Source organism: Ursus arctos, unplaced genomic scaffold (assembly GCF_023065955.2).
Source record: "Ursus arctos isolate Adak ecotype North America unplaced genomic scaffold, UrsArc2.0 scaffold_3, whole genome shotgun sequence".
Taxonomy (NCBI): Eukaryota; Metazoa; Chordata; class Mammalia; order Carnivora; family Ursidae; genus Ursus; species Ursus arctos.
Window position 1 is genome coordinate 94,341,079 of NW_026622985.1, and position 14,961 is coordinate 94,356,039.

The window sequence follows — 14,961 nt, forward strand, 5'->3', positions numbered from 1 at the left end:
AACACAAGCTCACCCAAATTTGCTCCCTGGGGGCAAGAAAACAAGACATTATCTTTCTCTTTTGTATTATTTGCTCCTTTTTCAAAATTCAGCAAAAAGTGTAAGTTCTTTTGATAATTAGAAATAGCCAGATTTTTTTTAAAAAAGTGATTCTGTCTCACACATCCTAACAAAAACCTCCTCACGAATTTAACAGTCTCTATCAATTTTCATTCTATTTTGGCTTCCATGTTCAAATTCCTATAATCTTGTGGTCACCACCCAATTCCACCAAGTAGTTCCTTTCCCTGTAGTTTAGTTTTATAAATACCACTGCCCCGAAATACTTAAAAAGTCACTCAAATCAGCTCACGAAATGTATTGCCGTTTTGTTGTTGTTGTTTTCTGGCCCTCTTTCTGTTCCCACTTTTTGCAGAAATTCAGACTTGAGAGTTCTTCTTGGGTGGAGTTCCTCCTTTATATTCTGTCCATGCTCTGACCCTTCCTTAACTGTGCTTCGTCTCCCAGCACATGAGGCCGGTTGCACACCTTTACCCTTCAACCTCTGGCTCTTCCCTCTGCCCGCGAGTTGGCGATCCTTCAGATGCCTCGTGCTGCATCTGCACCTGAGCAGGGGAGCATTTCTCCTCATCCTTGGTTGGGGCTGGGAAGGCAGAGCATGCACGTGTTGTTTGGTGTCCTACTGATGGTTGTAAGCCCAGGGCCATAAGGACCTTTAAAGTTCAGTACCAACCTTTGACTTTATGCCTCCATCTTTATTATTCTGCTTAATACTTCTTTTGTTTAACAACACTAGGAACACATTTGATGCTTAATAACATCTGTTCATTAAGTAGAGCAGTCATATTTTTATATAGTTGTGATAAGCAGAATTATGCCCTCCCCAAGTTGTCCTTGTCCTGATCTGTGGAACCCATAAATATGTTACCATCTATGGCAAAGGGACTGTATGATTAAGTGAAGGCCCATCACGTGAGATTGTCCTGGATGATCTGGGTGGGCCTAATGTGATCAGAGGGCTCCTTAAAACAGAGAAAGAGACGTGACAGGTAAGTGAGAGAATTGGAGCAATGGAGTGTGGGAAGGACTGGCTTTGAAGGTAGAGAAATGGGACAGGGATGATGAGCAGGGAATGCGGGTGGAGTCTAGAAGCTGAGCCAGGTGAGAAAATGGATTTTCCCCGAGGGTTTTCAGAAGGAGCACAGCCCTACAGACACCTTGACTTTAGCCCAGTGAAACCCACCTCAAACTTCTAACCTCTAGAACTGTAAGATAATGAGTTTGTGTTGTTACAGTGCATTAAGGTTTGGTTATTTGTTACCTCAGCCCTGTGAAACTAACACAGCAGTCCTTTGTCATTTTCCGTTGTACCTAGTATGATGTCACACGGACGACACTCATTTACTAAAAATGAAGAACATACTTAGGATTCCCCCATCTTCGGGAGTTATACATGCTATGAAATTCAGTCTGATGTGTTCAGTAGTAGTATTTCTGAACATCTGAGATTTATTTACGAATATGTACAATAATATGAGACCTTTTATTTGGGACTAGAAGTCTCAGCAGAGAAAAATTACTTTTCCAATAAATCAATGGCCTTGATGAGTCTGTTTATTTCCCCATCAACCCAATTGCCTCTCTGTTTTTCAGCAGTGTACTAGCAAAACTCCATCACTGATGATGGCTCACACACTTCTTCTTCACTGGCTGCTGCCTTAGCCCTTGGGCGCTGTCATTTCCTCAGGCTTAATGTGTACAAATTCTGCAAGCCAGCTAAGCCCCCTCCCCCCCCGCCGGGTCCAGAGCTAACTGGCTGAGGCATGCAGGATAAATGCTTTGGTTAGCTCATTCTCTGCATTAAACTGTCAATATACTCAATGCTTTTAGTTTACAAAGTGTGTATGATTTCATTTAATCATCACGATAACTTAGGTGAAGGAGATAGTGTTGCCTTCATTTCACAGCTGAGAAAACTAAAAGTTAAGGGGAGTTTCCACGTTGTAAATGACAGGAAGGAGATACGAATGAAAATCTCTTAATTCCTTATTCAGTTATGAAACTAATGCAATTTCATTATATCCAAATGTCCTTGCCATTTTACCTCCGTGCCATTATTCCAAATGTGTATTTCTCAAGTGTATTTTTAATCATAACATAACTTATGCACACTGTAAAGTAATATGGAAAACACAGAACAGTATGAAGCTTTAAATCATCCATAACCTTACTGCTCAAAGATAACCACTGTTACTGTGTGGGTGCCTTCATCCAAGTATATTTCTTTTCACGTGTATTTTTATTTAGGGTTTTGTATCCCAGTCCCTTTTCATTCTTTTGAGTGAAGTGAGGTGGCAGTCCGGCCTTACTTTATTTAAAAATTGTGTTGCCGGGGCTCCTGGGTGGCACAGCGGTTAAGCGTCTGCCTTCGGCTCAGGGCGTGATCCCAGCGTTACGGGATCGAGCCCCACATCGGGCTCCTCCACTATGAGCCTGCTTCTTCCTCTCCCACTCCCCCTGCTTGTGTTCCCTCTCTCGCTGGCTGTCTCTATCTCTGTCAAATAAATAAATAAAATCTTTAAAAATAAATAAATTAAAAAAAATAATAAAATAAAATTGTGTTGCCTTTTGGTGTCCTACCTTTTTCCTACTTATATCTTAATCTAAATAAAGAATTAGCCTGCCCTTCCAGAGTTAACTTCTTTCCAGGGTTAGAGCTGTACCTCTCCCACCGCAGTCAGCACCAACAGCACCAGCAGCAGGATCACTTGGGAGCTTGTTAGAACTGCACATTCTCTGCTGAATCAGAATCTTTGGGGTGAGGCCCAGGAATCCCTGTCTTAACAAGCTCCAGGTGATTTTCACACATAATACTGTTTGGACTGAAATACTTGGTTTCCCTTTTGTGTTGATGAGGCAGAAGCAGCTAGTAGGCCTGTCGTAGGTGAATGTCGAACAGAGTAACTGCCCCACTTTGAAGAAAAAGAGAAGAGCTTCTGGCGCACACAGATTTCCCTCGTCTACAAGCCGTCAACACTTGCTCTTAGTCAGTTACTTGAGTTAAGGTCTGTAGCCCTCTCTAGGGTGTTTATATGCTTGCTTAGACCTGGAGGAGTTACCTCCACTTCTTACCATCAGATCATGCTTTCATCAGTTCTGACGGCTCTTCTTAAACACCTGCCATGTTTGGGGCGCCTGGATGGCACTGTCTGTTAAGCATCTGACCCTTGCTTTCAGCTCACATCGTGATCATGGGATCCTGAGATAGGGTCCTGAGATCGGGCCCCACGTCAGGCTCCCTGCTCAGTGTGGAGTCTCCCTAAAGACCCTTTCTCCCTCTCCTTCTTACCTCCCCTCCCTGTGCCCTCTCTCTTTCTCTGAAATAAATAAGTAAAATCTTAAAAACAAATCTCCCATGTTAGATTATATGGAGTAGAAAAGAAAAATAGTTATTCTAGACCCTCCCCTCAAGATAACTCACAGTCTTGTTAGGAAATAAAATTTTCATATATGAAATTCAATTAACAACAGTCAATCAAATCCTAAACTGACTATAATCAGGTATTATAGTACATGAAAAGAGCAACGAATGCCCTATACTGTACAGAAAGATGGGTATATTGACTAGGGAGGATCTCCTTCAGAAAGGAGGACTGTGAGTAGGACCTAATTAATAATTATTACATTGATCATAAAAATTCCACCTATTAAATGTTTACCATGGCCCAGACAAAGTGGTTAGCAATGGGTATTGTTATGTCCTCCAATTCTCATTACTACATTGTAAATACCTGATACCTATTCTCCAGATGAGGCTAAAGGAGATTAGGGAACTTTGCCAGTGTTATGTAAGTAGTACTTTGTGGAGTCAGAATTTCAACCCAAGGCTGTTTGATTGCAGAGCCCTGTTTCTTAGCACTCCTGCCTTAATAGTTAACTCTGATAGAGAAAGTTAATAGATTAAGAGGTTTGTAGGGTGTTGCAGATAAAGTTGACCCCCGGAAAAGGTGCTGACCAGTGTGCAAGTTTATGTGGGCAGGTCACCCAAACCAGGAAACATCTGTTAGGAATATGGAAGGTCTTGTATGCATAGATGGTGATCTGGGGTATAATATCATGTGTACTAAAAAATCATCACATATTTTTATATAATGAAAGTAAGGTTTTAGGGCTAGACTAACATTGGCTGAAAAGCATAATTTGGTGAGAAGTGAAGAGATACTTAGGTAGGACAGCCAGTTCATAGTGTGATTGTTGTAAACCAATACTGGGTGATAAGGAAAATGGGGTGTTTGCAGGGGAAAAGAGAGTGACTCATGATTAAGTATTTAAAAAAGAAATGTGAAAGCTTTTAAAAGCAGATTGCCCAAAAGAACTAAAAGGAAACTTTAGAATTTTAACTTGATTCTGGATCATTTTGAGCCACACACAAAAATTGTAATTATCTGGAGAAAGGTTGCAAAGATTAGTAAGGCGGTTAGAAATTGGGAGTTTAGGTCATTCTGAACTCTCTTTCTTCCTAACTACCTACACCCACCTGGTCTCCATCTCTAGTTGATTTTAAAAACACGTGAATTGGTTCTATCTGCTTCATCCTTCCTCACACTCTGATATGGAACTAGTCATCCTTCACCTGGCCTATGGCAGTGTCATGCTATGTGTGCCCATGAATTTCTGAATCACTTCTCTAAAATCTATTGTTTTTCTACAGGAGTTTTCTTTCTAAAACCTACATCTTATTATAGCATCTTCCTGCTTAGAGTTTAAAAATCTTCCTCACTGTCCTTTATTGCAATACGTTACTTGGCATGGCATTCAAAATTAGAGCAACCATAGCTTATTATCCAAATAAGAGACTTGAGAGATTGAAATCGGGCATATTAATCATCACACTTGGATGAAAGATGCGTGAGCTCTGCCTAGCTTTCCATCTGCATCCCCTTCCAGAGGCACCTTATGCATGAGTAATACCAAAATAATTAGTGAACAAACCCTACTGGTCCTTAATCTGTGGTGCTCCCATCTGTATTTGCGTTTCCTAATCCCCTGCTCAGCACATTGTAGGCACTCAGTATTTGCCAAAGGAAGGAAGGGAGGAAAAGAGGATTAAGTAGAACAAAGAATTTGAGAATTGTTTTAGCCTAGTATGTTGTTGTTGACATGAAATTGAATTTGAGGTCTAACCTCTTTGGAGAGAGAGGAAACTATGGGCAGCCAAATGGAGGCACAGAGAACATGGAAGCGGAAGGTGGAAAAGAGAGGTCCCAGAATCGGACCTGCCATTAATGAACAACAGATGACAGCGTGAATTGCCGTGCTCTTTACCGAAAGACTCGATGACGTTTGCATCCGATGATAGCTCTTTACCAGAAATAGTTCTCAGTTTTGTAAAGTGATCTTTCAAAGTCATCATAAATGTCGCTGTGGAGGTGTTTTTAAAAGTCTTCCCAGTAGTATTCTAGAAGTTGTAACAACAAAGGAGATATGCAAATGTCCATTTTGTACTTCAGAAAACAGGTGCAGTCTCTGTGAGAAAAAGAAATGTGTCAGGAGCATGGGAACAAAAAGAAAAACAATGGAAAAGAACCTAAAATTTAATTACATTGATGTCAGCCTTCTACACAAACTGGGTGTAATGTAATTAAAATACCTGTAACAAAACGAAGCAGGGACATTCTTTCCTTTTTCCTGAAATAAAGGAAGATTAGAAATCTCATGCTGTTTGAGGGAAATGTATACTATCTATGCAAAAAAAGTGTGTGTGTGTATGTGTGTGTGTGTGTGTGTGAGAGAGAGAGAGAGAGAGAGAGAGAGGGAGAGGGAGAGGAGAGATTTTTCTCTTAGTTGATAGCCCAGCAAAACAGCCAATATTTATGGCCTTTCAAAATAAAGTCCGTTACAATAAGGAGATGATATCTGTAAAAATGACAGATTAAATATGTTTTCAATGATCCTAAGCCCTAATGCAACAAACATTACATTTATTTAACAATTTATTGATTGTTTTAGACCTTTCCCCAACTATAAAGCCATAGCAGGAATTTGCCATCTTTGTTAGGTCAGAAATACTTATAGATTAAGAACCAAATCATGAATTTAAATGTAGAGAAAAAGAAGACTCGCTCTAGTAGGAGGATATACTGCTCAGCGGCGCTGGCAGTGGTGGATGTGGTGGGGCACCCATCTGGGGAGCCATTTGCTCTGCACTGTGCTCATCTCGGCTGTTCTCTTCTAGCGATCTATGAGCCTTCCTGTGAAGCATACAAACACCTGGGCCAGACGTCAAATTACTACTGGATAGATCCTGATGGCAGTGGACCTCTGGGGCCTCTGAAAGTCTACTGCAACATGACAGGTAACTATGCCATATTTATGTTTCATGAACATTTCTCTATGTTGAGTGTGAACAGTACCACTCAAGTCTGTTTCTTCTCTGCCATGCTCTTATCACAACATGTAAGAAGCTAAGTATTATTGGATTTGTTAAGTAAAATGGTGAAATGTATTTCTAAAGCAATGAAATCTTCTAACTTCTAACTTTGACTTGAATAATACATAATTAACATTTTAAAAATATGAATATATAGGGGAAAAACCCAGGAAGTGAAATTGAAGAGGGAAGTCCGTAGGAAGAGCTGACCTGTGGAGCAGCCTCCACCAGTAACCTCTGCTGAGGAACTTAGTATCACTGCTCGACTGTCCACACTGCCCGTGTCGGGGAGGCTTATGGACCCCTCCCGATCTTCCCTGGGGCCTGTAGTTACAGAAGGAGGCTTTTTGGGGGACTGAAATCCCATTCTGGCAGTACCCACAGCTTTCACAATATGTATCTGGAATTTTCTACATCAGAAGAGAACCTAGTTTTTCTTCACTTCCATATTAAATTTCAGGATTATGAAATGAAATTGTGGGTTCTTGTAAATTCCCACAATGTGTAAGATGTATGGATCTCTAAGAGCAGATTCTCCATCAGACATTTAGTAATGTCTTCAAAGTAGAAGAGTGTGAGGCATGTATTATTCACTGGCTCCAGGAGAGGGTCAGCATTTGATTATAACAGTAATGATGATGTGACGCTGTTTGTGACAATTACTACATGATCTGTCCACTATGTGTCAGCTATCGGGATAAACTCTTTACTCAGACTACCTGGGTTTGTATCCTAGCTCCATCAGTCACCAGGTATATAATCATGGGCACCTTATTAACTTTATTAAACCCAGTAAGTCTCAGTATGTTTATCTGTAAAATGGATTAATAATATCTACCACATAGCATTCTTATGTAAATAAAATAAAATAATATACATATGGTTCTTCCCATATTGTCTGACACATGATAAACTTTCAGTAAAGGTTACCTGGGAGTAAGGTATTTTTTTTTTTTAAAGGATCAGAGAGTTAAATATCTTGCTTACATTATTTAAGTAAGATTCAAACACAAATTGGGGAGCTTGTGGTTCTTGAATCAGGCAGTGCTTTAGAATCATTTATGGGGTTTTTTGTTCTTGTTTTCCACACATACTTATTGTCTCTATGCTAAAGACTTTGATTCAGCGGTTTGTTGGTTCACAACCCTGCAGGGAGCTTCCCAGGTATGATCTGAAACCAGCCCCTCTACTCAGAGGGCAGGGAGAGACCCAAGAAAGAGACCACTCCGGGTGGTAGGCAGCAATTTTAATAAGCACAGAGAACCTACAGATGAGGCTTGCCTTGATGGCAGCATAATCTTAACAGTATATAAAGAGGCCTCACCTGGGTTCAGGTGTATCCTCAACACCGCACACCATCACAAGTCTGTGTCCTTGGAGCAACCTCCGGGAGAGAAAAAGGCAAGTGGAACCCCATTCTAAGGACAGGGGAAGGGACGAGAAGCCTCAGAGTGCCTGGGTTCAGCTCACAGGTCAATCAGCAGTCATGTCTTTCCAGTGACATTCCCCGACATAGGTGCAGAGTGGAAGTAGGATTGTGCTGCTCGAAGGGAGAACCCTGAACAGCGTTGTTGGTAAGCATACCCCGTGGAGAACTTCCAACAACACGAGGAAGCCATGCATGGCCCAGAACAGAAGGGGGAATGATGAGGATGGGAGTATAGTATAGAAGGTAGCATGGGAGTTAAACTCCCAAAAATATAGTATAGAAGGTAGCATGGGAGTTAACCTCCCAAAAATATCCTTCCATGCCAAGAACTCTAAGTGTGTCCCAGAGAAGAAACCCATTTACCAGCAAGCTTGATCTCAGAGTTTATTGGTTGTTGGACTTGTCAGTGCGCTCAGATACTTTCTTGTGTATCTTCATTTTAATCTTAGTTGAACTAAAATATAATCTGCGAGAATTTAATTTAATCTATAAGAATCTTGATTTTTGTTTCTCCTAATGCATAAAAAATGTGATTATCGTCTAAGCCAATACTCTAAATGCAGTCTGGACAGTGAAGAAGAGTACAGTACCACTTTCTGCAGGTAGAATATTTTTTCTTTTATCATTCAAGATAGATATGAACATCAGTGTGTCAGGGACACTGAAGGCCAGCAGGCATTCTTTGGCCTTTTACCACCCATCAACCCTTCCTTCACCGGAAAGAACATGAACTTGACATCATTAGGACAGTATGGTACCACATAGCTTGGTTTGGGCTGTTGCAGTTCCAAGAGACATTTGTTGAAGAAGAGGAAGGAGTGACAGCATGAGCAATTCTATGAAGTCTTGATATTTCTATCACTCTGTGTTATGAGAAAGTATATGTGCACTTTACCTCATAACATTCCTATTAAAGAATAAAGCTGTCCCACTTCTCAGTGGCCCAAATGTAATTGGGTGTTATCACTGTTGAATATATCACATATTTTAAAAATGGGAGCAGGACATTTTCTCTGGGGAAGAAGCAATGTCTTGGGAGCCTTTTTTTCTTTCTACACATGGGGTGGGGTGGGGGAGAGCTTTAAACTTGACAGACATAGTGAAAAATACAAGGAAGGGGACCTCACTGACAGGTAATATCTGATGTAGATTTAGGTAGAAACTAAAGACACTGTTGAAAATTACTTCTGATTTAGATCTATTCTTTGGAATCCTAAACTTTCAATTCAATTACTAATTTAAAAGATAAAAAAAAGGGGAAATGAAGACACAATTAATTTAGGGCCTGACAAGAAGGGAGTCTCCCTTGATTTTTGGACAAGAAGTTCCTCCAAATCATGACCACACTACTGTCAACTGATGTCTCCAAGTTTTGTTTGTTTAACATTATCAAATAAGTAACGTACCCCTTATCCTCACTGTGTTTCGTATTGAATCATAAGGGAGGATTTGAAGTGTGTCCCTTTTAGAATATTTTATTGTTTAGTTAGGTCCACAATTTCAACCTGTTGATATCTTTTGTTCATCTCAGCTGTTTTTGTTATATTCTCAATTTCTTCTTCATAATGCCTCTTGCAAATCATCCTTATTTTCATGCCCAATTCCCAATAATAGTTACTTTAAAAACTCAACCCGCACCTCCTACGTGATTCTGCAATTGCACTGCCGGGCATTTACTCCAGGGGAATGGAGACAGAGTCACACAGAAACCCGTACGCAGATGAGCATTGCAGGCTTATTTATAATAGCCGGAAACTAGAAAGGACCCAGGTGCCTTCGACAGGTGCATGGTTAGACAGACTTGGTACATCCATACCATGGAATACTCTTCGACCATAAAAAACAATGAACCATTGATCCAGTGCAATAGAAATAAAGAAATCTCCAGAGAATTATGCTGAGTGAAAAAAATCCAGTCTCAAAAGACTACATACTGTCTGATTTTCATTTATATAACATTCTTGAAATGACAAAATTATAGAAATGGAGAGTAGATTAATGGCAGCCGGCGGTTAAGGAGGGGTGGGAGCGAAGTGGGCATGGTAATAGAAGGGCAACGTGAGGGACGCTTGTGGTGGGACGCTTGTGGTGGAAGTGTTTAGGGTCCTGACTGGCTGTACCAGCAGCAATATCCCGGTTGTGACGCTGCACTGTAGTTTTGCATGGTGGCACCACCGGGGGAAGTGAATGAAGGGTACAAGAGACCTCCCAACTGCATGTTGCATCTACATTACAGCAAGGAAAATTTTTAATTAAAAATATATAGTATATACCAGAAAAATCCCAAAGATTGTGATTTTTTCCCCAGTCTTAATGGGAAAAAGGTATGCTTAAGCATACCTCTAGGATCATTTTTTCCAGTTTTTTTTATTTGTATATCCACTATGCATCAGGAACTATGCCATGTGAGAATAAGTGGATACACTAAATGCCTTCACAACTAATAATAAAACACATGTTAAAAAAGGAGACAAATAAGTAATTTTTCTATAAAGGAAAGTAATGGAATTCTGAGGAGTGATTTATTTTGGGTGCTGGATTTTAGATAACGCCTCTCTCTAGAAGCAACCTTTTAGCCAAAATCTATGAAAAGAGACAAAGCACTCAAGGAGGTGAGGAGGGGAAATGAGCCCTATAAGTGAACTCCCCAGGGCATGAAATAGATTGTTTCAGTCCAAGAAGCTGAAACCCCCGTGGCTGGAGCCTGGAGCTTGGGGAGCCTCAGAGAGGAGGCCCAAGAGAAGTTGCCAGATGGGCAAGGCCAGAGCACACCAGGCCAGAAAGAAGGGTAGCATGGCAAAAAGCTGGTTTTTATGTTTTTAGTTATTTTTCAGTGCACAGGTGGGGATCCATGGAGAGGTTTTAAGCAGAAGAATGAGAGGGTCTTGTTTAGAACTACAATTGGGGGCGGGGAGGGGCGCGGGTGTGGGCATGAGTGGCAGAGTGGAAACACTGAGACCAGTTCTGGAGTTTTTGTCAAAGTCCAGGGAGACATCATCTCCTCCTTGAACTAGAGTGGTGACAGTTTAAGTGATGAGATAGAGACGCACCTTAGATCTGTTCTGAAGCTAGAATTGTCAGGATAGATGACAGATTGGGTGAGGATGCCTAAAGACAGTTATCAAGAATAGCTCCCTAAGATATGGATTGAATAACTGGGTGAATTACAGTACCATTGGGAGATATGGAAAATTAAGGGAAGAACAGATTTAGAGAACATTCAAGAAGTCAGTTTTGGCATAGTTAAATGTGAGGTGCTATATACCATCTAAATTGAGATACCAGTTTTGCAATTGGATAAAACCTCGAAAAGGATATGTGGGTTAGAGATAGAAATGTGCTAATTGTTAGCATATGAATATATGAGAAGTGATAATATCGCTTAGGGGTTGATGTAAACAGGGAAAAGGCATCTCGGGAATGAGCCCTTGGGAACTCAATAGAGATCAGGTCTCTGGTGATGAAATGGTGTGTCAGTGTGTGGGAGGATGTAATTGAGCGTAAGTGGAGGAAGAGTGTCAAAGAGCATTTGGGGAAGACTGGGCCATCCATATGGAGGTTGAAGTGACTGCTTGGGTACTAGAGAACGATAAAACGTTCTGAGGATAGAGAGTGACTTCGAATCAGTGCAAATGTCTGTAACCAACGAGGCAATGCACACAAGTATGGCAAGTGCCAGCAAGCAGGATGCTTGAATGTCTGAAAGTGACCAACCTCCCAAAGGGCCTGTGTAGATAACTTTAGGAAACCGTAGAATAGACAGCTACCCTAGACTCAGGACCAGCAAAATCTCCCACAAAAACAGTGGACTCATGAGCCGAGTCTTGAAGAACAGGTGGGTGTTGCGGAGCCTGGAAAAGGGGAGAAGAAAAAATATCCTTTGTATGGCATGCAAAGCAGTTCACACGTGGTCCTGAGGGAATAGCAAGCTTGTGGTGAAACTGTATTTTTAAAGCATGACTTTGGGAGCTGTGAATGGGATTCTCCAAAGGAGACCCAGACGTAGAACAGGGACACGAGGGAGAAAACCCCTATTGTGATCCAGGCATCAAAACTGAGATTTAAGGTGGTGGAAGTCAGGTAAAGGAGGGGCTTGAGTTCATGGATATTTAGGAAGTTGAGTTGGCCAGGCTGTGGCTGGTGAGATGAGAGCTGAAAATGATTGCCGGGTTTCTGCCGTGGGTAATTGCGTGAGGTGGAGCACAGGAGGCCAAGGGCAGATGAGCGAAGGGATGTGCCTGTCACTCAGCCTGGTCCAGGTGGCCCATAGCAGGCACTGCAAAGATTCCCTGTGGGGCTTTGAGCGCATCAGTTAATCTCTGTGTCGGGGTTTCCGGGTTCCTCGTAAATGAAGTGTAGGAGTTGGAATAGGAGGATCTCTATGCTGCCTCCCATTCTAAAAAGAAAAAAAAAAAAAAAGATAGAGAAAATAAAAAATTCTTTTATTACCATGGAACACGAAAGAAAAATATCACAGTATACCTGCAGTCAAATAATCTAGAGACGGAATCCTCTTATCTCGAATAAGCTTGAATTTACTCATCTCTTGACCAAGTTTGACATGAATTGGCACTCTTCATTTTGTATCACGAGGCAGGTCTCCTATTCTGCAATTCTTTTGACTCTGCAGTTCAGGGCTACGGCACTTGGAAATTAGGGGGTGCCCTAAATGGCAGCATCCAAAGTACTGTGGAGTTGGTACTGAGCAGAGAATGTATTCACTGACTTCCCCGTGGAAGGATACATCATTGTACGCAAGCCAAAGCCTGGTTTTCTTCTTTAAGTCTTAGGGCACAAAAACGTGCTCATTGTTACCCTCCTTCTCCACTTTCATCCTCTCTCTGAGAATTTGCTATTGTAAATACAATTGTCGTGAACAGGAACGATCCTATATTTTGAGTATTTACCTCTGTTATCGGTACATTTTTTTTTAAACATGTAAGCTTCTATTTCTATTTTAAGATGTTTGCCAGCATCTTTTCCTAGAAACCTCGAACTTTCATATTTAAAGCTTTGTTTGGTTCTTTCTGCCCGAGGATTAATAATAACAATAACAAATAAAGCTAGATTCAGCCATTATCCTTGGAAACTTACTCCTTATCTGTAAATCAAAAACAGTATTTTTCTTAATATTCTGTACTCCAATTCTTGTTCTTTATAACTCTTTTTGCATTCATGTTTAATTTTTTAAAATTTCAGTAAGCATCTGTGCTGCAGCATGTGAAGTTTGAAGTCCAAATAAGGAACACCTCCTGTATTCTTCCTAGCACTAGTTTTGTAGTTTTATCAAGAAGCCATTAAGCTTGTTTACATAATTTGTGCTTTATAAAGCCCTGGGATTTAGCTGATCAAATTCTATTATCCTCTATAATGGTAAAAGCTGTTCATGTCTTTTTAATCTAATATTTATAGAGAGCTTGTTACTCAAGTTCCTAACCACTTGTGCTCAGTAATATCATTTTATTTATTATTATGCTTCTCAGAAGTTTCAGTAGTGAAGTGCCGGCAGCAAGGAAATGAGTCTCTGCGTGGTGTGCGTGGGTCCTGGTGGGAAGTATCATGAACCTCCCCCACCATTCCTGCTTGTATACCCTACCCTCCAGCAAAGCAAAGCAGTTCCTTCTCTAGCATATTCATTTTCTTCGCAGCTTACAATTTATTATCTCACTGTTAGCGCCAGTCACGAGTCTGCACAGGTGAGCCCGTCCCCTGCTCAGGGTCTCCCAGGCTGAAATGAAGGGGTCAGCTGGGCTGTGATCGCCTCTGAGGCTTAGGATCCTCTTCCATGTTCATTCGGGTTGTTGACAGAATTCAGTTCCTCGTGGTTTTAAGACTGAGAGCCCCATTTTGTTACTAGCTGTTGGCTGTGGATTGCTCTCAGCTCCTCGAGGCTGCTCCCAGGGTCCCAGCGGTGAGTCCCTCCCACAGCCTGGCCGTTGGTGGATCTTTGAAGATCAAAAAAGATTTAAAGAATCTTTCAGGGGCGCCTCGGTAGCGCAGTCGTTAAAGCGTCTGCCTTCGGCTCAGGGCGTGATCCTGGTGATCCGGGATCGAGTCCCACATCAGGCTCTTCTGCTATGAGCCTGCTTCTTCCTCTCCCACTCCCCCTGCTGTGTTCCCTCTCTCCCTGGCTGTCTCTCTGTCACATTAATAAATAAAATCTTTAAAAAAAAAAAAAAAAAAAGAATCTTTCATACTGTCTTTCAAGAGCTCACTTGATTAGGTCATGCCTACCCAGGATAATTACCTGTTTGATTAACTCAAGTCAACTGATTGGGGACCTTGCTTACATCCTCAGAATCTCTTTACTTTTGCCATACAGAGTGACCTAATTGCAGGAGTGACACCCATCATATTCACTGATACCCCACATTCAAGGAACAGGGCTCATACAGGGAGTGTACATGGGGTGGCAGGAATCTTGGGGGCCATCTTTGTACTCTTCATACCACACCTAGCTCCATACACTTCTATATAGTAATCATAATTCCAGCTACATTTATTCTTACCTTCTGAGCAACAGTGCAACATTTATTTTGTAAAATATTAAGCCTTTTTTATTATTTGTCTAAGAGTTTTTGGTATAGTGTTCAATATAGGAAATTTTGAGACTATGAAAAGCAAAAATAAAAATTGCTTACCAGCTACACATATGAATTACTAACATGTTAGGAAAGGTATCATAAAGACTTTGTATTATATAGTTGAAGCTATATTTATTATTGAGAGCAAACTGAACGTCAGGCACTATTCTATCTAGATAGATTATACACATTAATTCATCCATCACCCAGTAATTCACAATAGCCCCACAGGGTAGATAATAATATCCACTTCCCTTTTTTTGGATGAGGAAGCTAAAGCTCAGAGATACTAAGTCCTAAGTCACACAGTAAATCTCACTAAGTTACGGATATTGACTTCTTAGGGTTGTGTGATTCAGAGCCAGAGTTCCTTGTTACTATGTGTGTGTGCATGTACACACACACGCACGCGTGTGGTGTGCACGGGTGTGTGTGTACGTGTGTGCATGGTTACGTGCATCCATTCAAACACTACTCCTCATTTTGGATTCTGTAGTATGGTCTGTAACATGATCTCT

The 14,961-nt window shown here is 41.1% G+C and overlaps 1 protein-coding gene across 1 annotated transcript in view; it reads left to right on the forward strand.

Moving 5' to 3' along the window:
• Positions 1-14,961, forward strand: part of CNTNAP2 (contactin associated protein 2) — a 1,356,273-nt gene that overhangs the window by 684,026 nt on the left and 657,286 nt on the right. Inside the window, exon 13 of the mRNA XM_026479097.4 lies at positions 6,236-6,355. Coding sequence (XP_026334882.2) covers positions 6,236-6,355 — 120 coding nt within the window. The remainder of the gene's footprint in view (positions 1-6,235; positions 6,356-14,961) is intronic.